The 25,971-nt window shown below is 37.2% G+C and overlaps 2 protein-coding genes across 2 annotated transcripts in view; both read right to left on the reverse strand.

Annotated features, from left to right (window-relative positions):
- Nucleotides 1-12,363, reverse strand: part of ZC2HC1B (zinc finger C2HC-type containing 1B) — a 31,583-nt gene extending 19,220 nt beyond the window's left edge. The window contains 6 exon segments of the mRNA XM_069107477.1: nucleotides 1,924-2,062; nucleotides 3,465-3,584; nucleotides 7,097-7,158; nucleotides 7,302-7,311; nucleotides 9,474-9,528; nucleotides 9,530-12,363. Coding sequence (XP_068963578.1) covers nucleotides 1,924-2,062; nucleotides 3,465-3,584; nucleotides 7,097-7,158; nucleotides 7,302-7,311; nucleotides 9,474-9,528; nucleotides 9,530-9,576 — 433 coding nt within the window. The 5' untranslated portion in view covers nucleotides 9,577-12,363.
- Nucleotides 12,364-12,503: 140 nt separating this feature from the next.
- Nucleotides 12,504-25,907, reverse strand: LTV1 (LTV1 ribosome biogenesis factor). Its single transcript, XM_069107475.1, has 11 exons — nucleotides 25,660-25,907; nucleotides 23,313-23,444; nucleotides 21,199-21,354; nucleotides 19,448-19,535; nucleotides 17,780-17,921; nucleotides 17,187-17,436; nucleotides 16,531-16,658; nucleotides 13,807-13,943; nucleotides 13,435-13,487; nucleotides 13,035-13,235; nucleotides 12,504-12,907 (listed from the first exon to the last, which is right to left on the reverse strand). Exons 1-11 carry the CDS (start codon nucleotides 25,660-25,662, stop codon nucleotides 12,797-12,799), a joined length of 1,401 nt encoding a protein of 466 aa, XP_068963576.1. The 5' UTR covers nucleotides 25,663-25,907; the 3' UTR covers nucleotides 12,504-12,796.
- Between the last annotated feature and the right edge of the window lie 64 nt (nucleotides 25,908-25,971).

Below are 25,971 nucleotides of genomic sequence, written 5' to 3' on the forward strand. Positions count from 1 at the left end.
AATCCTTAAAAGCCCAATAAAATGATTATGTTGGTAGATACAAAAAAAGGCTTTTACCAAAATACATAGCTCATTTATTTTTAAAAATCTAAAAAGCATAGGAATGAAAGGATCCTTCCTTAAGACATTTAAAACAAAAGAATTTATATAAAATCAATAGCTAGTATTACTTGTAACAAAGAAACAATGAAAACTTTAATATGAAGCATTCTGAATTGTATCCAGTGTTTAAAAAACATTTAATGCCAACGCTATTCAAATTATTCTCAAAAATTAAGAAAAAATTTTACCAAACACCTTTTTTGAGATAAGTGTAGCTTAAAAACCCAAATCACAGAATAATTAAAGAAAGAATGAGAGCTACAGAATATAATTAGTTAATATTAATATCAAAATTTTAAATAAAAACCTTAGCAAAATGACTATAAAAATATATGCAAGAACTTAATTCGCTATTGCCAAGTTGCATATGTACTAGGTATGCAAGGATAGTTCAATATCTGGAAAATAATTAGCAGAAAGATTAAAAACCAAATAACCCAAACCAAATGCTGCTTATCCTGTTCATATCACTGAAATGGGCCCTAAAATGGAACTATAAAAGCTCCTATATTGAGGTGTCCCAAATCCAGTGTACAAGGCAGGGTGGGAAGAGATGGAGCTTCAGTTCTTGGAAAAAGATAATGCCAGGTTTAGTTGGTGACAAGTTCAAGATGAGACTCTAATGGAATGGTTTAGTAATAAGCAGCTCAAACCTGAGCCACCCAAGAGCACTGGCTGTTAGCTGGAGCTAGATATGGACTTCAATCATCCTAGGTTTTACAGTAACATCTTGATTTTTAATCAGTCTCACTTGGCTCTAAACTTAATTGATTAACTGTTGGCTGTTTATCAGTACCTCCCTTACCAGTCCCAAAGAAGAAAGACTTACCAAGTCCAGCTCAAATTCCATCCCCACAAATAAATCTTCCTGGATTACCTCAAGCCCAGGTGACAGAATTCTTATACAAATTTTCCAAAGTAAATCAAGTTATTTTTCTTTTTACGTACATCTCTGAGATAAGACTTTGTTCCAGAGAGAAATAGGGTAGCTAAAAGAACTATACCATTTCTCAGTGTAAATCCATCTCAGTCAATTAAGCAGACTTCAAGGAAATAAAAACAGCAAAAATCAATGGATTTAACAAGCATGCAAGTTCCAAGGAGAGTTCTTAATTTTTCCATCTCCTACATATCAGGGGACCTTATCCTGTATTTCTCAGGTAGTTTTTCTTGTTGATCTCTAGAAGGGCTTCAGAATTATAGAGGACAAGCAATTGGATGAATATTTCAAAAGTGAACAAGGACATGAAGGAAAGTGATAAATATTAAGGATGACTCTCATTACAAAAGACATTACTTTCACATATTTTATCTGAAGTAAAGAGATGAAATAATACTTATGAGCATTTAAGAGAGAAATGTCTTTCCATTTTGAGAATGTGAGTTTGAGAGAAAAAAATAATCTTCATGTGGTAAAAACAAGAAATGGATAATATTTCGAATATTAGAGGTCTAGGACCTATGATTTCATTGGTATAGGAAGTTCCCCAATGACAAGATGTCTGCTCTGCAACTTAAATGTCTCAGAGAGATATGTGAAGTCAGGGAGGAGAGGAGTAAGAGGTTAGCTAAATTGCCTATTCACACAGCCAGAAGGAATCAAAGGTAAGACCTGAACCCAGATCTCCCAGACTTCAAAGCCTACTCTTAATCTATTATCTCATACTGCTTTACATTAGAATGTAATTTTTACAGTAAAGAGTATTCCTTTGTAAATTTTAATTTGAATAGATGGTTGGAATGGATAAGTATTAGGCCAAGGTGAAAATGGAGCTTCAATTAAAATGTCAAAGATCAACTGGAAACATAAAAGGCTCCAACCTGGGTTGATAGTTGGAGGGGGTGGAGGAGGAAGAGGACGGCCTTCCTTTAAGGCTAAGGTACACAGCTTGGCTGATCGAATTGCGTTAATAAAGTCTTCATGTTGTTGTCTCCAATTAGATTTCTTCACAGGTGGCATCTATGAAAGACCATAAGCATCAAAGTAGACTAACTTCCCTAAATAACAATAAGATTAAAATAAAATAACCCAGTTGAGGATACAAATCTATGTGAAATAGGAGAAAAGGTTCCCCCTCACCCCCATTTGAATAACTGACCCAAAAGCAATCTGAAAAAAATCTGGTGATAAAATTCTATAGACTCCAATTTTTAAATGGAATATATAATGCCTGAAGATAAAGTCAGATGTAAAGCAGGTGTTCTCTAACCTTTTGTAAATTATATCCTTGTCTCATTTCACAATCCAAGTACTATATGAGATATATTTGTATGTAAACATGTGTATAATACATGAACAATTCTAAATACATAAACATATAAGGTATATCCCCTACATATATCTCCACACATATATTTTTGGTACAGATCCATGATTTTATTGGTGGAGTTTTGGGGCTTCTATAACTTATTAAGAGAGTTGTCAGAAGGCAAAAGGAGGTTCATTGACTGGTCCCAGGTTCACATAGCCAGTATGTGTCAAGAAGTGTGATTTTAACACCTGTCTCTCTGTCACCAAAGCCCATTCTCTATCCAAACAACAGTATGCTATGTGGCCTCGGTTAAGTTTTTGAGAATTTCACACTCTGAAAGATAATCTAAGATATCACAAAACCAGGTTTAGAAATAAATAATGAGGTTTTTCATCTTTTAAAATTCCTTCCCTGTAAGTACATGTAGTTCAGAAACCTGGCGATTAAAAAGCCTATTCTCTACTCAAGATGATCTATTAAAAACAGCAGTGAAATGTGTATGATGCTGAATAAAACTCAAGGTATGCCTAACAACTTTGTCTCCCAACTATTTTCTCTATGTCTCTCATCCATCGCTTTATATTTATATGTCACAGATCTATTCCTGAAACTTCACCTCTACCTTTTGCCAGTGGTTCAATAATACCAACAAAGGAAAAGCAAAATGAAAGAACTGCCCTGGTTTTTCTTGATCTAGAGTACATGTAATCCACATGAGTTCATAGTAGGGCTTTGGCTGTATATCCAAACATTCAGTTTACTTTTTTGTGATCTTGGGTAGGTAGGGTATTATTCATGCCATCTGCCAAAGAACACTGAAAAATGTTCAAACAACATTATTTTAGATAGCATCTTTCACATGTCATGAGCACATTATACTTATAGAGAACAACTATTCCCAGCACCAAATTTAAACATGGTCCACATCCAATTAAAAAGCTAGAAAGGGAACTAGTATCTCTTGATGTCTTCAAGTTAAGGAAGAAGAACCCTAAGTTCACTTGTGTGCCCTTTCATGATCATCTTAACTGAATGCTGCATAGTAACCAACATAAATAGGAATATATCTATGAAAGTCACTGGAAAACAACAGGTAAGACTAAATGGTACCTTGGCTGGAGGAGACCTTTTGACCATGGGAATGTCAGTGCCCTGTAATCTTTGCTTCAAGGAATTGAAAGGCTTACGTTTTTTGTTGAAAAGTCTTTTGCATATTGGCCCATGCCTTTCCTAGGACATAGAAAAGGAAAAAAAAAGATTCTAATGTTGTAAATGATAAGGTGTACAACCTAAGACTGTTTTCATTGCATACATGGGGCATTATATTATAGACTGCACAGTCTAATACTTTATGCCCATTCACACTTCCAAGTTCTAATGTTAACCTTGGTTTTATATATGTAACCCAGTCATTTCGATATGGGCCTATTCTACCCAATATTCTTATTAGAACATATTATGTATAGACTTCCAATATAAGAAAGTATAACATACAACAGCTCTAGAACAGCAGAAATGTATTCGATTTGGAAGGAACCTTAGAGATTATGTCATTCAGGCTCCTACATAAGCAGGGATCCCTGTCAACAACACCCCTGACTAGTAATGATTATCCATCATCTATCTGCCTTTTGCTGGATAATTCTAATTATTAACATCTTCCTTACACAGGGCTTCAATCTTCCTTCTCTTAACTCCTGTCCATTTGTTCTAGAGTTCTATTTTCTGGAGTAATACACAGGAAATCTAAACCCACTTCCAAATGAAAGTTCTTCAAATATATAAAGAATAATCATAGCCTGCCTACCTCCAAAATTCTTTCTTCTCCGAGCTGACTCCATTACTTTAGAAGATGAAGTTTCACAATACCTCCCTATATATTGTGATTACTCCCCTCTGGAAAAGCCCAGGTTTGTCAAGGCACCTGGCAATCAACACAGTACTCCAGAAGTAATCTGATTGGGGCAAAGTACAATGGGACTATTACTTTCCTCAGTACAATCAGAAATCATTTGTTAAATGCCTCTTATGTGCAGAGCACTGTGTCAGGTGCTAAAAGGGATTAAAAATAAATAAGAGAAAAATAAACAAATAAATAAGAGATAGCCCCTGTCCCTCAGAGAGCATACAACTGAGTAGAGTAAGATAAACCATGTAAATAATTACATGCAAAATAGAATATGATGAATTAATAAGCATTTATTAAGTGTTTACTATGTGCAAAGTTCTGTGCTAATATAAAAGCATAACCAAAGTGTGAAGGGGCAATTTTTACTTGTTAATAATAGTGGGACAGGAGAGCATCAAGGAAAACTTCATGAAGGCAGTGATCCTGATTTAGACATTATCCTTCTATTACTGAAGCTCAAGATCATATTGATTTGGCAGTAACATATTGTCTTTGTGGTGTGGTGGATATAAAGCAGAGCTGATCTTGAAGTTTCACCTCTGATACACAATGGTTTTAAAACCCTGAGCAAGTGACTGTCACTTAACTTCTCAATGATCTAGGCAACTCTCTAAGACTGTAAGTTGAAGAGAAGGTGTCTATCTCCACAGGCTGAGAAAGTTTCTTCATCAAGGACTTCATCAAGTCCGGCACACTGTCACTGTGATACTGAGGAAGACCCACGTTTCTCATTCTACACTTGGACAGTTGCTCCCCTTGAGGTCTCACTACAGGACTTTTCACATCTCCTGATTAAACAAATTTCACCTTAGTTTAAATTTATATTGCTTTTAGAAGTTTCTGTCATTACATTTCTATAGGATTATACTAATATACATTTCTTTCTGTTTCTATCACAACATTAAAATATTGTTGCCTGGCCAAAATAAAAATATCACAGATGAAAATAGAAGTTGATGCAAATGGACTTACATGACCTAAGTGGTTAGGGACAACCCATCATCAGAATTCAGTATTGCCTTACAGAGCCAATAGAAATCACTGACCTCTTGGCTGGGTTAGGTCATGCATCTAGCCAAGAAGAAAATGGAAAATGGAGAGATGAAAACAAAGCTATGAGGTCAGTCAATGACTCCAAAATCTGTATTAAGGCTAGGAACTGCATTTCAAGAATAATGATGGTAATGATGATAATGATGATGATGATGATAATTATAGCTCACATTTATATAATGCTTTAGATTTTCAAAATGCTTTACAATACTATCTCATTTGAATCTCACAACCCTGAGAACCACAGGTGCTCCTATTAACCCTATTTTTTACAGATGAGGAAACTAAGGCTCTGAGAAATTAAGTGACTTGCTCAGGGTTTACACACAGCTATCAAGTGTCTAAGGTAGGATTAAAACTCAGGTCTTCCTGACTTCCAATCCAGCTGCACTTGAAATCCAACAATTTTCTTCTCATCACAGTTTCCAATGTATCAAGCTCAAGGCTCCCTAGTACAATGCAGTATATTTAAAAGAAGACATACTCGTACCCTAGAAGTTAAGTATTGTAGTACATCTAAGGAGTTCAAATGCCTCCACTTTCTCAAAGAAGACCCAAGCTTTAGGCTAACTACAATGGAAAGGAGACATACTTACTATACTTTTTTGTTTTGTTTTATTTCTGAGGCAGTCAGAGTTAAGTGACACGCTTAGGGTAACACAGCTAGTGTCTGAGGCCAGAACTGAACACAAGTCTTGAGTTCTGACTCCGGGCCTGGAGCTCTAGCCACTGTGACATCTAGTGGCCCTCATACTTTGTACATTAAGCTCACGACTGCCTTTGTAGCCTGTGTTCAAGGCTTTAATCATTTTTAGTCAGCAAACTCTTTAAGTCTAACTAGTTTCCTTCATGGAAAACTTCCTAACTTAAAAAAAGATGTCACCATCTTGGGTTATCACTAATAGGGCCCCAGCAGAATGCTGGAAAGGTACTGGACTCATGTATTACTATTCTAGACCAAATAATTAAAATCAGATTCTTTATACAGTGTTGTTACTACATTTCAAAAGATATAACTTGAGTTATAGTCATTGTCTTAATGAGGGGATCTAGTGGCAAGTTCTTTTGTATATCATTTAATGTAAACACTATATAACATCCCTCAGAGACAGGAAGGGATAGGGATTTTTATTTAAACTCATGAGTGGGAAAACCAAAAACAGCTTTTAAATATGGAATGGGGCTTACATCTAGGCCAACTTCCTCATTAGATACAGATGAGGAAACTGAGGATCACAAAATTTAAGTGATTTGCCCAAAATCAAACAAGTTGTAAGGGCAGAACTGGAATTAACCCTGCATTTTGTGATTCTAAATTCAGAAGCTTTTTCATATTCTACCTTTCTGACATGGGCAAAGCCAGAGTTAATGACAGTGTTGGGACTAGAATCCAGGTCTCAATGATTCCTATGCTGAGTCCTTAGTCCGTTTTGTTATACAATATGCTGGCAATTCACAAATTCTTGCTGGAAAAGCAAAAAAGAGCTGTCAGGGGCTGGCCAGTGTTTTTATCTAATGCTTTTTCAAAACACACCTCCGTCTCGTTTGTTTGTTTTTTAAATGATTACTCCTAAAAGATGTTTTACAGGATTCAGCTGCTGTTTTAAAAGAAGCCACACCAATTTGTATCAGTGCACCTTGGTTTCAGCAGCAGACTGTACTGCTCCCATCCCACTTCTTTCCTTTCCACATCTGCATTTAATCTTTTTGCCTCCTCCACAATGATATTATAGTTCATTTAATTTCAATGAAATGCATCCACAAAATGTCTTAATTTTACCAGAACATCTGGTGCAAAGCTTCTCCCACAGACATCACAACGATATAACTTCAGATTGCCATCTGTATCAAATTCAAAAAACACAAAATGTTAGTTACACAGAATTTCGTGCCCACAAAGAAACTGATGTACAGAACAGCCCACGACTGCTTAATATTATTCCCTTCCCGCCTCCTACTTGCAGAAAAGTCCTTTGTAGATCCACCTGTGTTTTTCTTTTCTATTGTGAACTTCTCACCTCACTGAGCAAGCAAATTTCACAGCCCCCAGGCAGCCTTGGCATAATTATTTGCTTTTCCATTTTTAGGGTATTTTAAAATTAAGTGCCTAATAATACCTTTGGAGATACACATGAAATTAAAGGCAAAGCACAAATTCAAAAGCCGGAAAGTGAACCTTTTGCAGTGTGGTACAATGAGTTAGATTTGGCATCGAATACTTATGGGGCTTGATTCCTGCCTGGTTCTTGTTGTTCAGTTGTGTCTGACTCTGTGATTCCATGGACATTACTGTCAGTGGAGTTTTCTTGGCAAAGATTCTGGAGTGGTTTGCCATTTCCTTCTCCAGAGGATTAAGGCAAACAGAAGTTAAGTGGCTTGACCAGGGTCATACAGTTAGCATCTGAAGCTGGATTTGAACTCAGGTCTTCCTGATTCCAGGCCTACTGCTTATACAACTGAGTCACCCAGGTGCAAGTCATTTATTTAACCTTTTTGTGAGTTGGTTTTCTCTGTAAAATAAGGGGGCTGATGACGTTATTACAGTTACTTTCCAGCTCTGAAAATGGTCAAATGTACTATATAAATAGCAAGAGCTAGAAAAGTTCAGGGAAATGAGAGATTGTGGCCTGGAGTAGTCAGTGAAGACTTCATAAAGTGGGCCTAGAGATGAGCCCCAAAGGTGGGGATGGAGTTTGGAGACTTGAGAAAGGGGACAGTGCTCCTCAGATCAAGAGAAACTACACTGCCAAAGGCATAAAGGTAGGACTGAGTATGGCACAAAGAAAGAAGGCTGATCTGATTAGCAAGACAGTACATGTTAGAAATCTGTAATTTGGTTCAATAAGCAGATCAGGACCAAGAATTTGAAAGCCAGGCAGAAGAACTTAAGATTTGGTGATGGAGAGAGCTATTGTAGGTTCTTGAGCCACAGTGAAAATGGAAAACTAGGGTGCAGAATGGATTAGAAATGCAAGATGGTCAGGAAAACCATTTAGGTCCTGAGTTGCAGTAATCTAAGTAATCTAAGAGGGTGATTGAGTGAGGTAGTTCCAGAAGAAATAGGATACAAGGGCATTATTATTATTAAATCAACAGAACTCAGTGACTTATTAAAAATAGGGGATGAATGAGACAAGGCTCCAATCCAAGGATCCAAGGTCGGGGTTTTCCACAGTGTTTACTACAGTGTTTCCAAATTTCTGCTTAAATGGAAAGGAAAAGAAAGCAGGTATAGGGACGAGTCAGAGGCAGACCTTCAATGCTCATCTTCCTGTCTTCAAACTCATTACGTCAACTTGAACACAGCAGGCTGGACTGCAGTTGGGAAACTGGGATGCTTTATTTTTTAATGGCAAGCAAATACATAAAATAAAAGTTCGCCCTACTTTAATCACCAATATGCTCCTAGTGATGTTAAATAGTTGCAAATTATGGAACTCCAAATCTTTACAGAATTAAAGTTGAAGGTCAATGGAGAGATACATGGTCAGTATAAATGGGCCGTGGCATATAACCAATGAAGTACACAAGAAATGGGATAAAAGATAAGAATAAAGAGATACTAGACCCGAAAAGGAAATAGGCTAGACATATGGCAAAAACAAAAAATAAGAATGTTTCTGTGCTCCACTGATACCCATACAATATCAAGATCTAGAGGAAATCCCTTATTACATGCATTTAGGGTGGACCTGGTCCTTTAATAGTAAAAGAGAAAATTCTATATCCATTCTTAATTCTTTCAACAAGTATTTTGACTTGAAATATTCAAATACATTATAGGTAAGACACTCTAGATTTTAATGAGCATGGTGCCAGAACTGCAGCAACCAAAGGATTTAGAACTATATGCAATTTGGCCCCATATTACCAGGGGAGGATGATGACTAAAGCTAGTTGAGACAAGGAGTAGAGCTAACTAGTTTCTGGTTAATCCCAATGTCTAGGGACAGTTGTATCAGCTATGCACTGCTATCTCTATGAGAACATGGCAAAGCAGGAAAGATATTTTTCTCATACAATTGTGGACAAGCCAAGCAAATTCAAGATCACAAGTCCAGAAGGGCCAATGTTTCCTGCTCCAGAAGGAACTCTAATTGCTTAGTCATAAGGGTCATTAACCATTAAAAGGTTTTTCTCTTCTACCTAGTACTGACCTGGAACAGCCAATCAGACCAAAAAGTTTCATCTGAGATACCACAAGCATAATAATAAAGGACTAAATTTTAACATTTCAATAAAGAAGTGGTCCTTCCTCATCAGTTCCTTTACTTAAAAAAGGAGTTTTCTAATGACATCATAATGGTGGATGTGTAGCTATAGTAAACCAAAGAGGACAAATGAAAAAGGTAATAAGGTGCTTATCACCAAGGATTTAATTTCTAAAATAGTAAAGGCATCAATAAGTCTTAGAAAAAATAATATTAAAAATTAAGCTTAGGGCGGCCAGGTAGCACAGCGAGTAAGAGCACCAGCTCCAGTGTTGAGAAGACCTGGGGATCGAATCCCGGCTCAGATACTTAGCAACTACCCAGAAACACCTGGCCATGTAACCTTGAGCAAGTTACTTAACCCCAATTGCTTAGGGGTGGCCAGCTGACTCAGTGAGTAAGAGCACCGGCTCCAGTGTCGGGATGACCTGAATCAAATCCGGGCTCAGATACTCAGCACCACACCCAGAAATAACTGGCCGTATAACCGTGAGCAAGTTACTTAACCCCGATTGCTTTAAAAAAAAAATTAAGCTTAATTATGCTGTAGTTTAGCTGTGTCGGATTCTTTGTGACCCCATTTGGTATTTTCTTGGCAGATACTGATTTGTCATTTCCTTCTCCAGTTCATGAGACAAATGAGGAAACTGAGGTAAACAAGTTTAAGTGACTTTCCCAGGGTCACACAGCTAGTAGGTGTCTGAGGCCAGATTTGAACTCATGAAGATAGCCCTTCCTGATTCCAGGACCAGCACTCTATCCACTTTTGTCACCTGGCCGTCTTAATTACAGAAGTTGCTGAAATAATCACAAACTAACTTGTCCTATTCACTCACTTAGATATGCCACATACATCCCTTCTTTCTTTCCTGTCTTCTATTCTTTTCCCTGAAATGCCTGTCTGCTAAGATAATTCTACCCTTCTTTAAAGACCCACCCAGCTCAAGGTTCACCCTCTCCAATTAACTCCAATTTCTGCAGGACATTGGATTTCAGGACACTTGTGCTCAGAAAGCATATGGTATATTACTTATTTGGTACTTGACTAATAATACAGTACAACACATGCTATCTTTTTAACATGTATATGTGTGCATAAATCACATGTATGTATGATAGACACACATCTCTAAATAAGATACATACTTATGTATATATGTACATGTACATCTATATCTATATCCATCTTTCCTTCCTTAATAGTAGAAACCTTGCCTTTTACCTTTTTGTATTTCCAATGCTAACAGTGACTTAAACATAGTGCATACTAATAAACTTATTCTTGTCTATAGATAACTTTAATCATCATAGTATTATGACACACTAGTTCTATTTTTCAAAATGTCATGGAAGAATACTGTGCAGCTGTGCAGAACCAAAATCAGACTCTTTTGCTTTTCTCTGGGGTGAGGTTTTGGAGGACGAAATGTCTAAGTTAAACTGTACTCTTTGTTAAAATTTGTGATCTCCGGTCACAGCTCAACAGTGTTCTATTAATTAATTAATATTCTTAAACTATTTAATTAATATGAAATTAGAAGTCCACAGGACAAATTTATCTGGAACTAGAAAAAATATCTACAAACCCTTTTCTGGTTTGAGAAATTGTTTTCAATCGACTAGGCAGCTCCTTTAGTTAACACACCTCTTCTTTAGGGAGGATTTTACCAGTGGAAAGACAACTTAGATGGGAAATCAAGAAACAGATTTTAGTTCTGCAGCCACCTGGCAACGTAATCAGGGGCAAGTACTTCACTTTCCTGAGCCTTCATTTCCTCATCTGTAAAAAAAAAAAATCAGACCAGATGATTTCTCTTTGAGTCAATCCTTCTCCATTCACATTGGTTTTTAAATATGGGTTTCCTACTTTGACTCTTTTCTCAAGATTTATTCAACAAACTTTTTGAGTTTCTATCACATATATGTCCTTGGTGTTAATGTAGCACCTAATATATTGGTGGCTTTTCCCACAAACTCTTGAATAAATTCTAATGATTGCATGAGTTAATCATATAGTGTTGATACACAGTTAAAATTAAGTACCTACCAGAACTATGAAGTATAAGGATAAAATATTTCCATTAAATAGGTCATTGTCAGAGCTAGAAGGGTCCTTAGATCATCTAGTCTAATCTTTCTTTTACAGATAAGGAAACTGAGGCCTAAAGAGGTGGAAGTGATTTAATTACAGGTCATACAAGTAGTGGCAAAGCTGTGACTTGAGCTAAGGTTTGACTCCAAATACAAAATTCTTTCCACTGTTCCATGATGCCTCCTTTGGAGAACAAAATAAGAATCTCATTGGTAGAGCTAGTTAGCTATTAAACATATTAAAGTTTTAGACATCAAATGCTATTCACCTGATGGAAAGGGTTCATTCCCAAGCATTCCGCTCATCACTCCCATTGATTTGCTAAACAGATTGACACAACAGTTAATGCTAACATGTTGATTACAGACACATGAAGAAACTATCATTGCCAAGTGTTTTGCAGCCAAGTTAGCCACCAGTCAGTGGCTACCAAATAATTGACAATTATGACTACAATCCCATGAATCTTACAAAATGTGAAGGGATTTAAAGGTATTATAACAAAAAACAGAAAACTCCAAGAAAGGCCCTCAAATGTCTACTTCTACATTTTTATCAAATGTTAACTAGCTCTACTTCATTCAGTTCAAATCATTTTTAAAAAAAGGGCACAAAGATCAAACTTTCTGTCTTAAATCAAAGCAAACTGCTATTGAATTAGTTACAAATTGTGTCTTCCTACTGAAGGGGATTCACAGGATAAAGTTCACTGAACATTAGTACAAACCAAGGATTTAAGCTAAACTCAGGCCACTTTTCTTTTATCAACCCACTTATATCAACTATATCAATCCATTGTTAGTGTAGGGAAAGGTTGTCAAGAAAGGTCAAGAATGCTGCTAAATGTACAGAAATTTCCAGAAATCACTGAGAATGTCATTCAATTTAGTTTCTTTAATCAAATTTATTTGACAAGATATCTATAAATACTTCATACTCATGAAGTTATTTGCTTTATGGAAAATAAAAATATGCATATCAAAGCAATTTGATTTAATATTTGCAAAAAAGTTTTCATTCAAGAAAGTGCTGGGAAGAAACAATCCAAACACCTTCTTTTGCCTGTACATCCTTCCTGTAGCTGACAGGACAGTCAGTTTTGTCTTTTCCCACATTTCAGTTCAAAAAGGAATACTCAGCAAAAAGTCCACAAAAGGCCAGTCTCAGTGTTCCATTATCAGAGCTTCAGACCCGCAACGTTCTGCTTTAAGTTGAGCAGCTCTCTTTCCTGTCTTCTTTTCTCCAGCTTGAAAGCTAATCTGTTCGCTTTCTTCTCCACCCTGCGTTCCTGCAGAAGGATGTCATTACAGTGATTGACTTTATTACAAAGACTTTCACAAAGGCCCTTAAGTTTCCATTCCCTTCTCTCCCACCACCTTTTTCTTCATAACTATATGGAAAAGTGTTTTAGCTACCTTACGTTCTTCTTTTATAGCTTGCTTTCTTGCTTTTCTGTCTTCTTTGGTTTCATTTTTACAACGTGGCTGGACTGATACTCTAGGAAGATCACTGTCATTAATCATCTGCATTCGTTCAATTTGTTTTGCTGTAGGTCCTTTTTGTGGTAAAACGTTTAGGGGTATTCCTGTTTTAGAAGAGAGCTGGATGTGTCTGGGCTGAGAAAGAAATAAAAATCTGATTAGAGAATTTGTTAATAATATTCTTTCCTCACTTGCCTACCTTTCTGTTGTAAATATATGTTCCTTTGCTGATAAAACCATTAAGCTTTCCTTAATGGTGTCACATTCTTTGCCCAAGAAATGGACTTATTTGCAAGCACCCCTTTCTGGCAACTTAAAATGACACAGGGCATACCTTTGGGGGGCACCTGATAAGCTGAGGATGGTTGTATAAATTTGAATATGTACCTAAAAAAGAGAAAAACCAGTAAAAATAATACATTAATAAACATTTTCAATTAAAGGAGGCAGTTCTCACTACATTCATCAAGAGTCTAAAATGACACAGGTAATGGAGACTATAACTACCATCACTTCATTCTGCTTAAAAAAAATCAAGCATTAAGATAAAAAATGAGAAAATTCGCTGCTCTGATTTCAATACTCAAAAGATAATATGAAAGAGTTCTTTTAAATATTTTACATAATATGAAATCTTAACAACCCAAGTAGTGAGAAAATGATATACTGAAAATATCATAATGTCACTAACAATAAAAATACTTACTACAAATGGATTCACAATCCCATTTCTCTTTGGGCTCTTCAATAACTACAGTAACAATTTCTTCTTCATCCTCATCCTTTTCATTAATGAGTAAGTTCTCATCTTCAAGGGGTTCAAGAGTATCCAGTTTGACACAGCTTTTGGTAGAATTATTTAAAAAGTCAGAATGAAGAAAAAAATATATTGTAATATGTTTATGGAAATGCAATTTCTAAAATGCACAGAGGTACCAGTTATGCAAATAAGCATTCACAATATTTGTGAGGAATCCTTGCCAGTCACTTCCGTTCAGGCTTTCCAACTTCTCCCTCCCCCTGCTGGCTATTTTGTATACTCATTGTCATTGGGGAGGAGGGCAGGGCAAAGGGAATAAAATAGAAATAGCACTGAACTGAGAGTCAGATTTCAGTTCAATCCTTAGCTCTGACATTTACTGGTTCTTGGGAAAGCCAAACTTAAACCCGATTCCTCATCTGTAAAATGGGGATGCTTGGTGAAACGGCATACTTCTTTCCTACAACTGTGATTTTTTAAGCACAGGTACTCCTTCCATTCATACAGATTTCAGTCCTACTGTGTCTTAATAGGTCTTAAATAGTTGTTACCGCTGAATAAGATAGCACTCCAAGGCCAATCTGGTGATGACCTTCCCTAAACATGCCTTGAGTTGTTCCTCAGATACATTCACCGTTTTGGAGCATTTCCAGTTTACTAAGACTTGCCATAGCTTAGGATCTACTGGCAGTCTTCAGGACCCAGGGTCACCTCCACAACAGCTAGCTACTATTTATAAAGCGCTTTATGATTTGTTAAGCACTTTGCACATTATCTCATTTGATCATCACATCAATCCTATGAGGTAAGTATTATTATTATGCCCAATTTAAAGATGAGAAAACCGAGGCTTAGAAAAGTTAAGTGACTTGTTCAGTTATCCAATTAATTGTCTGAGGTAGGATTTGAACTCAGGTATTTCTGACTCTAAGTTCAACACTCTATCCACTGAACCACCTTTACTGGGGAGAAAATAGCAAAGCATACTATAAAGGCAAGCAGTTACTATCATGAATAGGTGGAAAGGGTCCATCTGCTCCTTGCAAGGTTTCTACCTTCTCACCTTTTACACTGGTTATTCTCTTCCAGGTGGAAAAAAAGGAGAGTTTTTTTTTCTTTTTAAAGCTCAGGAAAATAATCTATGAAGGCTTATTTCTTATTCAGATCATTATTTTTTCATTAAGCATTTATCAAGCACCAGTACTGGTGCTAGGTGTTGAGGCTACAAGGATAAAGACAAAACGGTTCCTGTATTTGTAGAGCTTACATTCTTCTGGGGAGAAAATAACTTGCATAGTGAAACCAATATAAACTATATGCAAAGTAAAATGGCAGTTAATTTCTAGGGGAAAGGGCATCAATAACTGGTGCAATCAGGAAAGGTACTGTGAAGGAGGTGGTGTCTGAGTTGAACCATAAAGGAAAGGAGTGATTCTAAGAGAGCTCAGTGAGGAGGGAAATTCCAGGCATAAGTGGAATGAGCAACAGGTCCAGAGAGAGGAAGATGGAACAGCATGGATAGGTAACAACAGGCAGGTCAACCTGGCTGAAATAAAAGAGTGGCTGAGGAGAAGAAATGTGAAACTGATTAGAAAAGGTAAGTTGCATGCAGACAATGATGAGCTTTTATTTTTTCAAGAGGCAACAGAGTCAATGATGTTTCTTGAAGAGTAATGATGCGGTCAGACCTTTGCTTTAGAAATGTCAGTTTGATTGTTGTGTGGAAGATGGATTAAGGGGAGGAAGGAGAGGAGGCAGAGAGACTAATCAGAAGATTCTTACAATAATCTGAACAAAACTTGACTTGGAAGGAATCAGACGTTTTCAGTTGGACTGGTAACTAATAAAGGCACCCTTTCTACAACATGCCTGACAAGTGTTCATCTAGTCCATGCTTAACACTTCATGGAAAATTCTTGAAAAAATACAATCCATTTTGGGATATGTTTAATTGTTGGAAGGTCCTTATGCAAAGCTGAAATCCGCTTCCCTCTAATTTCTTTGTCTTTATGGAATATCTACTGTCTTAGTATTTTCACAAGACACTGCTCATTCTGGACTTTATCCTCTGAGATTCTTCTTACCAGTCTATGTAGCAATTTATCAGTGCACATAAAATTGCTGTTACCCACCAGAGGGTCAACAACGCAAGCAGGTGGTAAAAGAAAAATTTTGATGGCCCTTCTAGAAGAGCCTGAGTGTCACTCAGCTTGACATTCATACTTGTCTTCTCAACTAATTGAGAGGCCAATCTTGGGAGGTAGAGGACTACAGTCTGAGAGTCCTTTTTACACCTAAGAACACATAGCACTTCAGAAAGAAATAAAAGAGAAGTGAGTCTATACAAGCAGAATTCAGAATAGTTTCTTGACTAATTATCCTGAAGTTTCAGTCAAAAAAATTATCTGTGTTTTGGAAAATTCCATGTCAGAGAAGAGGATAGAGGGTACCAATCTCCAACTTGAATGAAGTGGAAGTGGTGTTTTACTCAGGATAAAGCCTGATTATGCTCTGCCTGGAGACCATCAATTAACATAAACAAATTATTCACTATAGTTTCTCTAAAGTCAAAAATGACACAAAGGCAAAGGGACAAACTTATATTGGTCCTATTAACCAAGTAACTTTCTGAGCAAGTTTCATAAAAGCATAAGGAAAAATTAGACATACTTCTTTGCTTTCTCTTTGTAATAGTCATTCAGAACCTCTTGTAACCGGATGCTATCTGCATGAATAAAACCTTCCAATTCTGCATTATCCAATGCTCCAATCTCATCATCATCAAACTGTTCAAAGAACTAAAGAGGGACAAAAAGAATAAAATATATCATGAAACAGCATTCTACTTGACAGTCTTTTTGTGCTGAAGTTTTAAATTGTTACGGTAATTTTCTTTATTGTCTTGAATAATTTGAAAGTACTTCCTCATTAACTATTGCCACCACTAAGCAATTATGGGTAGTTAATAATGTATTCAAAACACTAAAACACTGTGAGATAACAAATGGGATCTGTCCTACATTACTAACATTTTCACTCTGTCATAACCCAGACAAAAAAGGGTTCTCATTTACTAGGGCAATTAAATACAGCTATGCCCTTCAATTAGTAAGTGGGAAGTAGGGTGGAAAGAGATGCCAAATATTAAGTCAAAAAACGAATTTAAAGAAATCCAAAATTCGTAAATATTGTTAGACTCTCCTACCATTTTCAAGTAGAAACCATTTCTAGTTTCTGATCCCTAGGACAGATTCCTAGAAGTAACCAATTATGCCATTTGATAGAAAACAGTAAATTATCAAAATTTTACTTCTTTATAATCTTACCTTCTCAAACCTTTCATCTAGTAAGGTCAATTGTTCATTCCTCCTCATGACAGAGGAAGTCATAGAATAATCTGTGAATCGACTCTTAGTTTCTTCTTCCAAAAACAAGTCCCTTTGAGTTCCTCCTTGGACAGATAACTCTTCATCTGACAAAAGACCCTCAGAATCATAATCGTCTTCATCGCTGCCATTTTCTGTATCATCATCCATATATTTCCCATCGTCATCTTCAATTTCATATCTCCTAATACTATATAAAGACATACCATAAGCCATATGTAATTGAAATCTTTATAAAGTAGCATGCTTCTGGATAGCACCTGGAGTGGAGAAACTGAAGGATGATATCCAAACAAAGTAGCATAATAGAATGAGCACTGGATTTAGGAGTTAGGAAACCTAATTGCTAGACCCATCAACAGCATAATTTGGTCCCTCTATGGGACTCCATTTCTTCAACTACAAAGATGGAGAGTTAAACTAGATGACCACCACAATCCTTTACAATTCTAATGCTCTATGATTTTAAGCTACCTCTAGGGCAACAATTCAACAACATTCATTATTCTGTCAATAAAACCAGACACACATACTCTGTGTCCATGTGTTCATCTTCTCCTGTTGGCTCATTGGCCTGTAAAATGAAATCATCTTCAAGCAGATTATCTGGATTATCAAAGTCAAAATCATCATCTAGAGCTGCAACAATGTCAGGGTCAAAATCCAATCGAGGACCTAAAAATAGAGAAAAAATGTGAAAGGTAATTCCCAAGACAACAGATTAACTTTATACAATCAGTACTTTCTGAAGAGCCATGGTGCAGATCTAAAATGAGTAGTGTTTATTTAGTAAAATAAGCAGAGGTTATAGCTTTAAAATTCCAAAAGGAAAACTGAGCTTTAACTTCACTTATATAAGAAGCAATGCTCAAGCAAGGAAAGCACAAAGGTAGCCTACAGTTTCCAGATTCAATTTTACTATCATCGATGTGGTTTACTCACTTTTCCCTGACTAGTCATGTTTTTCCCTTGGGGGAAAAACAAAACACTTGCAGGTCACAATGGTATAAGGAAATCCTTGTATAACAAGCACGACCCATCCTTTCTTTCTTTTTTTGCTTTTTGGAGGGGAGAAGGCAGGGCAATTGGGGTTAAGTGACTTGCCCAAGGTCACACGATTAGTAAGTGTTAAGTGTCTCAGGACAGATTTGAACTCAGGTCCCTCTGACTCCAGGGCTGGTGCTCTATTCACTGTGCCATCTGGCTGCCCCTATAACCCATTCGTTCAAGAAATATTTTGTCAAACAAAATTCTAATTGGTTGGACCTGTGATTTCAATGGTACAGGGACCTCCAAGTATGGAATTTCCATCCACCAAGGTAAAATAGTAAACCTTCTGCAACTTAATCTTAGAGAATTGCCCAGGATCCTGGCAAGTAAACTGACTTAGACTGTATCACACAGCTAGTATGTGTAGATGTAAGACTCAAGCATAGTTCTTCTTGACTCCAAAGTTCTATACACTGTGCTATACTGCTTATCTAGCATTAATTTCAATATGACAAAAAATTCTAACCTGGGGTTTATCATAATGAGCTTTGACACACACCACTCTGTTATCCATTATACGGTGCAAAGATTAGTCAACAATTCAAGTATTTATAGGGAGAGGACAGAAATGAATAAGGCTATTTCGAAAGTGATTTGTTTTCGTAACACTGTGAGGTCTTATTTATTTCATACCATCATATGAGAATAGTAAAACTGAACTATATATATATATATATATGTATATATATATGTATGTATGTATGACGCTGTTATTTTTTCTACTGAATGCTAATTAAAGGATAATATGGACTTATAAATAAAACACTTGTAAGAGAACATTTTTGAATGACAACAAATTTGTAATCAAGAATGCACTAGCAGTATTTAAGTGTGATCTATGCAGTATTCCTCTTAAGAATTAGATTTAAATAGAGATGGTTTTATAATAATCTACAAAAATATAACTTTCTTTTCAAATTAGGATTTTCATTTGAAAAATCAATGTGTTAGGACTAAACATGTACAAATAAAAGTACAAAATAATATAAAATCTAACTTGAATTTTCAGGAAAATATTCTAAAACATTCTTAAGAGTTTTACTGAGATCTTATGTAGAGCAGAGAAAATTCTGTTTTGGCACTATCAATTTTTCTTCTCTTAACATATGTTAAATATCAATTTATAAAGCACAAAATTAAACTAAACACACCTGATACAGGAGCCGCTTTATTTAACAGTCCTACATCTTCTTCAAACTCTGATGCAAATACTGATGAAGGCAACTTAATTCCATGGGTCTTGAGCGGGAGGAAGCAACATTATTTTTACTTAGGTATATATCCACTCTGAACTTCATTGCACAGTATGTCACCTGAAGTCTACTTCCATATTTTTACTTGAATGTTTCACTGATACCTCAAACTCTGTGCCCCAAACCAGACTTATCATCTTTCCTCCCAACCTTAAGATCCTTCCCAATTTTTCTGTCTCTTAACAATGGAACAGATGACTACCCTCTTAAACAATCTTATCTGATTCAACCCTCCTTTACCACACTAAATCTAGACATTTAAGTCCCATCTAGTCTTCTTTCAAATTCTTTCATATATCTACTGCCTCTATATTTTTAAGGCCACAGATCATTCATCGTCTCACACCATGAATTACTGACAGTTTTCAAAGAGGTCTTCCTGATTCTAATTAGTCCTCTCCCTTAAACACTGCAATTTTATTTCATTATAATGCTCTATGGCTCAAGAAAATGAAACAACTCCCTGGTTTGCCATCAATATTCTTTCATAAGTTATCTTCCCAACTAGATGAAGATGAAACTGGATTTGCTGGCCTCAAGAATACTTTCCAGTTTAAAAGTGCTATGCTTCCTGCAATTTTCTGAGAGGTCTCTGATAAAAAGTTACATGGAATGCTGCAGTAACCAAGCTATTTATGTCTTCCAAGATGATCCCATGGCAAGTATGAGTAAATATCAGCAACAATCTGTCATACCACTATGTTTACAATTCAGACTTCTAATATATATGTTCTCTATTTAGAAACTCAAACTAAGTAATTATGTCAAGAGGTGGCCATACAACTTTATAACCAATGTCACTGGGAAAAAAACAAACACACACCAAACATTACACAATAAGGGACTTCCCAGAGTACAGAAAGGACTCTTTGCTTCCAATTATTTCAGTATGCCCTTTCAGCTAATGCTTACATTAAAATTTTTTTTCCTAAGCATGAGGCTGAAGTTCAACATTAAAAGACAGTCCCAGGTAATGCTGTAAAGTTAATTTTTGTAGTTCTCTTATGCCCAAACATGCAGTTTGAGACCACCACACTTCAAAAACTTAAGTACATTTGTTATCAGATCCTCTCTTCTGATTTATGGTGGCATGTCAGATTAGAAATCATAGGATCAAACAAAATAATGGTTGTGAAAATGCTTTGTGAATTATAAAGTGCCAGCTATATAAATACAAATAGTCATTATTATCAATAATTACATTGGGTAATTAAATGGATACCACGTTTGATGTTCTAAATCTTTTATAGGCAAGCCCTATATAGTCCCCATGCTTGCACTTTATGGTAGAGTTCATTAGGTCCTTTTCATGGCTGTATGCTTGGGACACACTTATCATTCCCAACTTTATGCCTATACCTTGCCTTTCCCACAACAATCTCTCTCCAATCAGGAGTTTCTTTTCCATTTTGCAAATTGGTTGCTACTAATATTCAGCTGCTGCTTGCTCTAAGAGGTCAAGTCTTCATTTTCCCCCAAAAGTTTTGAAACCGTAAGACAACACTAATAAACGTGATATAAAAATAAAATGTATCTGTTTCTCAACAAACAAAATAAAAAAGACCCAACCCCAAAACAACAGAACTGGCTTTAAAAAAAAAATCAATCGACAGTTCCACAAACTGAGAGATCATGAAGTATATTCTTACTGGAATCAATGTTTGTTCTTGTGCATCATTCTGAAAGCATGAGGGAATCAGCTCAGAAGGCCCAGATGGTTCCTTCAGGTGCTGCAGGTAGTCATAGTCATCATCAAAAAAAACTCCATACTTCCTCTGTTCAGCTCTCCTCTCCTCATCTTCTCTCTGTGATATTAACAAAGAAGAATTTGCCATACATATTGGAGTCTACTAAAGACCCTTTCAAAAGACAGGGCACAGGAAATTGACCACAAGAACAGTTTTCAGAGTCAATGGCGGTAGGCCCTTCAAATCATTAGTTTGTACACCTGAGATAAACCTGCTTACCCCTAACAAGTTGGCACAGTCCTCCCCAGACTTTGAGGGAATAGCAGCAATGATCACACACCATAATCAAGGGAACCAGAGGATGATGCTCTCTCCCCAGTCACGACACTTAACCTACTGGGTGATAGCAGCTCGGCCTAAAATGAAACATTAAGGGTATCTAGAGGAGCATCAAGGCCCCAAGGTCACACAACAGGATGTAGCAGGGGAAACTTTTTTTTAAGTTGAATTTGCACGATGACTCCAACATTAATTAGTTATATGGCAAGTTACTTGACCCCTCTGAACTTCAATTTCCTTATCTGTGAAACAATGATACTTGTATCACCTACCTCTTGCAATTGTGAAGAAAGCACTTTGTAAACTATTTAGTACATTTTATATAAATATGAGTTATATTATCAGGAAGGACAATCTTGGTCATTTTTCTTCCAAACCTTGACTTTCAAAGAAAGTGACCAAACTACCATGTCGGTAAGGAAGGGGTATTTAAAACTAAATAAAATAAAAAACCCAGTTACTCAACTTATGTATAATTTGCACTGAGATGAAGAAAATTCAAATTTCACTCTATCAACATGGTAGAAAAGTTTGTAGCATTTAACTATAAAGCATTTTTCAGCAAACACAAAACAAAAACAGATATACAAAAAACAGACTTTTACATCTCAAAGCTCATCATGTTCAATCAACATTCCCTTCCATATGGCCTATATTTAAAAAATAAACTTCTGTAACCACCTATTCATTGAAACTGTATGTTTTTTTAAAAGTCCCTTCTAGGGGTGGCTAGGTGGTGCAGTGAATAGACCACTGTCCCTGGAGTCAGGAGGACCTTAGTTCAAATCCAGCTTCAGACACTTAACACATACTAGCCATGAGACCTTGGGCAGGTCACTTAACCCCAATTGCCCTGCCTTTCCCTCTCTAAAAAGCAATAAATAAATAAATAAATAAAAGTCCCTTCTACAAAAGTTTCTGTGAGATTGGTGACTGCAGTTAAAAGAGAGATCTTTGGCCATGAAACAGAAAGACCTATTGGGTCAAGTAGAAACAGACCTCGGAAGCCTATTCCAATTAAATATCACTCTTAAATTAAATGAACTAGGCAAGAATAATACCAGGCAGGGGCAGCTAGGTGGTGCAGTGAGTAGAGTGCCGGCCCTGGAGTCAGGAGGAACTGAGTTCAATCCGGCCTCTGACACTCAACACAAAAACTGCCCGTGTGACCTTGGGCAAATCACTTAATCCCAATTGCCCTCCACAGAGCAAAAAAAAAAAAAAAAAATACCAGGCAATATCATACTTGCAGGCCAGGAGATGATTGCCAATCCCAATCAGAGTTTACTTAGTCAGACAGTCTCTCAAAACCAAAAAAAATTTCCCCCATACAGAAAAGGATATTTTTACTATTAAGAGTAACCTATTCTTTAAGAAGAAAAATCCTGTATTGGACATAAGTAATACATTAATGGAAGCAATATGGTGTAATAAACAGATTGCTGGACTTGGGAGTCAGGAAGATGTGTTCAAACTCCAGATATGATATTTACCAACTTTGTGCCCCATAGCAAATCACTCAACCTGTTTCCTCATCAGTAAAATAAAGATAATAATACATCTGTGATACCTACAAGATTGTAATCAAGTCCAAATGGATGAATGTATGTAAAGTACTTGGTAAATTTCATAGTGCTATATAAATGTTAGTCATTATTATTCTGATGTGCCAGAAAAACAAAAAAAATCTCTATAACAGGTCACTCTAGTATTATAGAAAAATGCTGTGTACTTACTTTCTGTGCAGGCAACAGAACTCTCTGCGGCGCAGTGTCATCTGCTGCTAAGGGATCTCTCTGGCTTCGGTGTACTAGGTGGAAAGATACAGCTTTCTTTTTGTCTATAAAGGGTTTCTTCTTCTTATGAGGCTTCAGAAAGGAAGCATTGGAACAGGTGACTTAGAATGGTGACCTAACATAATGATTCATCCTTTGAGTATTTCTCCCATACTCATCCCAAGTCTATCGCCTGCTAATCCTTATTCTGCTAATACCTCAAATTCAACAGGTCCCAAACTGAACTCATTTTATTTCTTTCAAAACTTAATTTTTCTTTAAAATTTTGTTTCTGTTGACAGCATGACAATTCTTCAAGTCAAAACTTGTTACCTTTGACTCCTATCCCTCATGTACCCTTTCTCCTCCAAGAAATGGCAATGTTCAATTGATTTTACTTCCATAATACAAGGTGTTCCCAAAGTTCATTATACTTTAATAAGTAATATATTATTATAATAATAGCTAATATAAACGCCAATTAAAAGTCTGCAAAACTCTATACATGCAAACTCCATACATACATGTGTTAGAGTAGATAGACTGGACTGAGTGCTGGAGGAGCCAGGAAGAATCTGAATCTGAATCCTGCCAGAGATACTTACCAGCAGTGTGACCCTGGACAAATCATTAAACCTTTCTCTAAAATGTGGATAATAACAGCCCCTACATCGTAGGGTTTCTGTGAGGATCAAATGATATAAGAAAGGAATAGAGTTTTGTAAACCTTAAAGTGCTAGGTTAGCTATTATTGTTGTAGCCTAAGCTAATAGGACAGGTACCCAGGTAGTTGTCCTGCCTCTAACCTGTCTCTTTGTAAACACTTCATATCACTGCCCAAGTAATCTTCCCAACTCACTCCTTGGATTATATAACTTTTCTACTTAAGAAATTGCAAGTTTCCCACAGCCTCTGATCATCTGAATTTCAACTGATTTTTTTTCAGCCTTCTCTCATACAAATTCCCTTCACAGACTATTATTATAACTATAGTTTCCAATCAAACTAAAAGTCACTCTCCATCCCCTGTTCTCATTTTGCCCTCTTCCATCCCCCAATCTTTCCTCAAAGAATCGCTCATCACTGGAAGTGATTCTCTTCCCTGCCACCATAATATTACCTATTTCTGGCAAGGCTTTAACTCAAGTGCAACCTCTTCAGAGAATTTAAAAATTGGAATAAACCTATTCATGTAGTCTAGGGGCCAGAAATCGACTTTATTTAAAAATGTAAAAACCATTCTTAGTTTGAGGGCTGTAAAAAAAAATAGGTAATGAGACCATAGTTTGCCAACTCCTGATCTAGTCTAAATTATAGACAAACAGAAATTCCCTAGACAACATCCCTGACCGATACGTGAAACTTCCCCAGCCCTTTCCTCTCACCTTCCCAAGGTTAATAGACTCTCCAACTCAAATTTCTCAATAGCACTTTGCCTAAATTTCTCCCACCTTCTTTTCCATCTATATATAATAATATATACACACACATATAATATCCTCTCATCAGACTACAAAAATTGTGCTTAAGCAAAGTGCAGACATCACGGGCACTTAGATGTTAAACTGAATTATTTAATAGGCTGACAAGTGACTTCGGCTCTGAAAGGATGTAGCAATCTCAGGAGGTGATGATAATGGGAAGCATGCCTGGCTTTGCAAAGATAAAGAAACGGAAGGTGCTGGGGGGGAAGGGGGAGGGATTGTGCAGCAAGTGGGCTAGTAAGCTTGGAACGTAAGAGCTACAAAAATGATGGAGATTAAAAAAAAAAGTTGGCACTAGATTTTAAAGAGCTTTAAGTCGTTTTTTACCCTAGGAGTAAGCGGAGGCCACCTGAAGCCTTTTGAGCAGGAGAATGATGTAGCTAGACCTGTGCTTTAGAAATATCCATCTGGCAGCTAGGTTACTGGGTGCAAACGATGAGAATTTATAAGCTCTAATGTACTACAGAAGGAAGAGGGAGAAAAGGACCCAGCTACCTGTTCAATTTAGGGCTGGACAGGGGGTCGTTTGCTGATACGGAAGTGGAGCAGTCACCAACAGCAGCCAGTGGCCTACCCCAAACACCGGGACCTGCCCCACCGAGGTCAGAACGAAAGCTGGCACCAACGCCCACAGTGGTCCAGCAGCGAGGCAATCCCCTTGCGTCTACACCTCCCCCCAACCCCTCCCCCCCCCCTCGGCTAGCTGATCCAACTTGTGTGAGATCGCCCCCCCCCCCCCCCCCCCCCCCCCCCCCCCCCCCCCCCCCCCCCCCCCCCCAGGAGGCCCTCGTCGGTCCGGTTGCCGGGAAGGGAGGGCGGCCTACCATGCTGCAGCCGGTTGAAGATCACGTCCGCAGGGATCGGCCGCCACCACACACTCCCAGGTATTCCTTGCTCTGCTTGGGGCACCCACGCGGGGCCGTCCTAGCTCACTCTCTCGCGCGCCGGTATTCGCGTCACGCTACGGCCATTGGGGCCGAGCAGGTCATTTCCGGAAAGAAAACTCCGGAACCCTCCCTGTCTCTTCTGTGCGCTCGCTCTCTATACGTCACCACGCACGTCGGAGAGGATAAGCCAAGAAGAGAGCGATGAGCGAGGCCCTCCTCTCTCCACGCGACCTTTTGCAAAAAGTCTCT

This window comes from Petaurus breviceps, unplaced genomic scaffold, assembly GCF_028583685.1.
Source record: "Petaurus breviceps papuanus isolate PSGF00001 unplaced genomic scaffold, PetGlider_PUasm1.0 90064, whole genome shotgun sequence".
NCBI classification, from domain to species: Eukaryota; Metazoa; Chordata; class Mammalia; order Diprotodontia; family Petauridae; genus Petaurus; species Petaurus breviceps.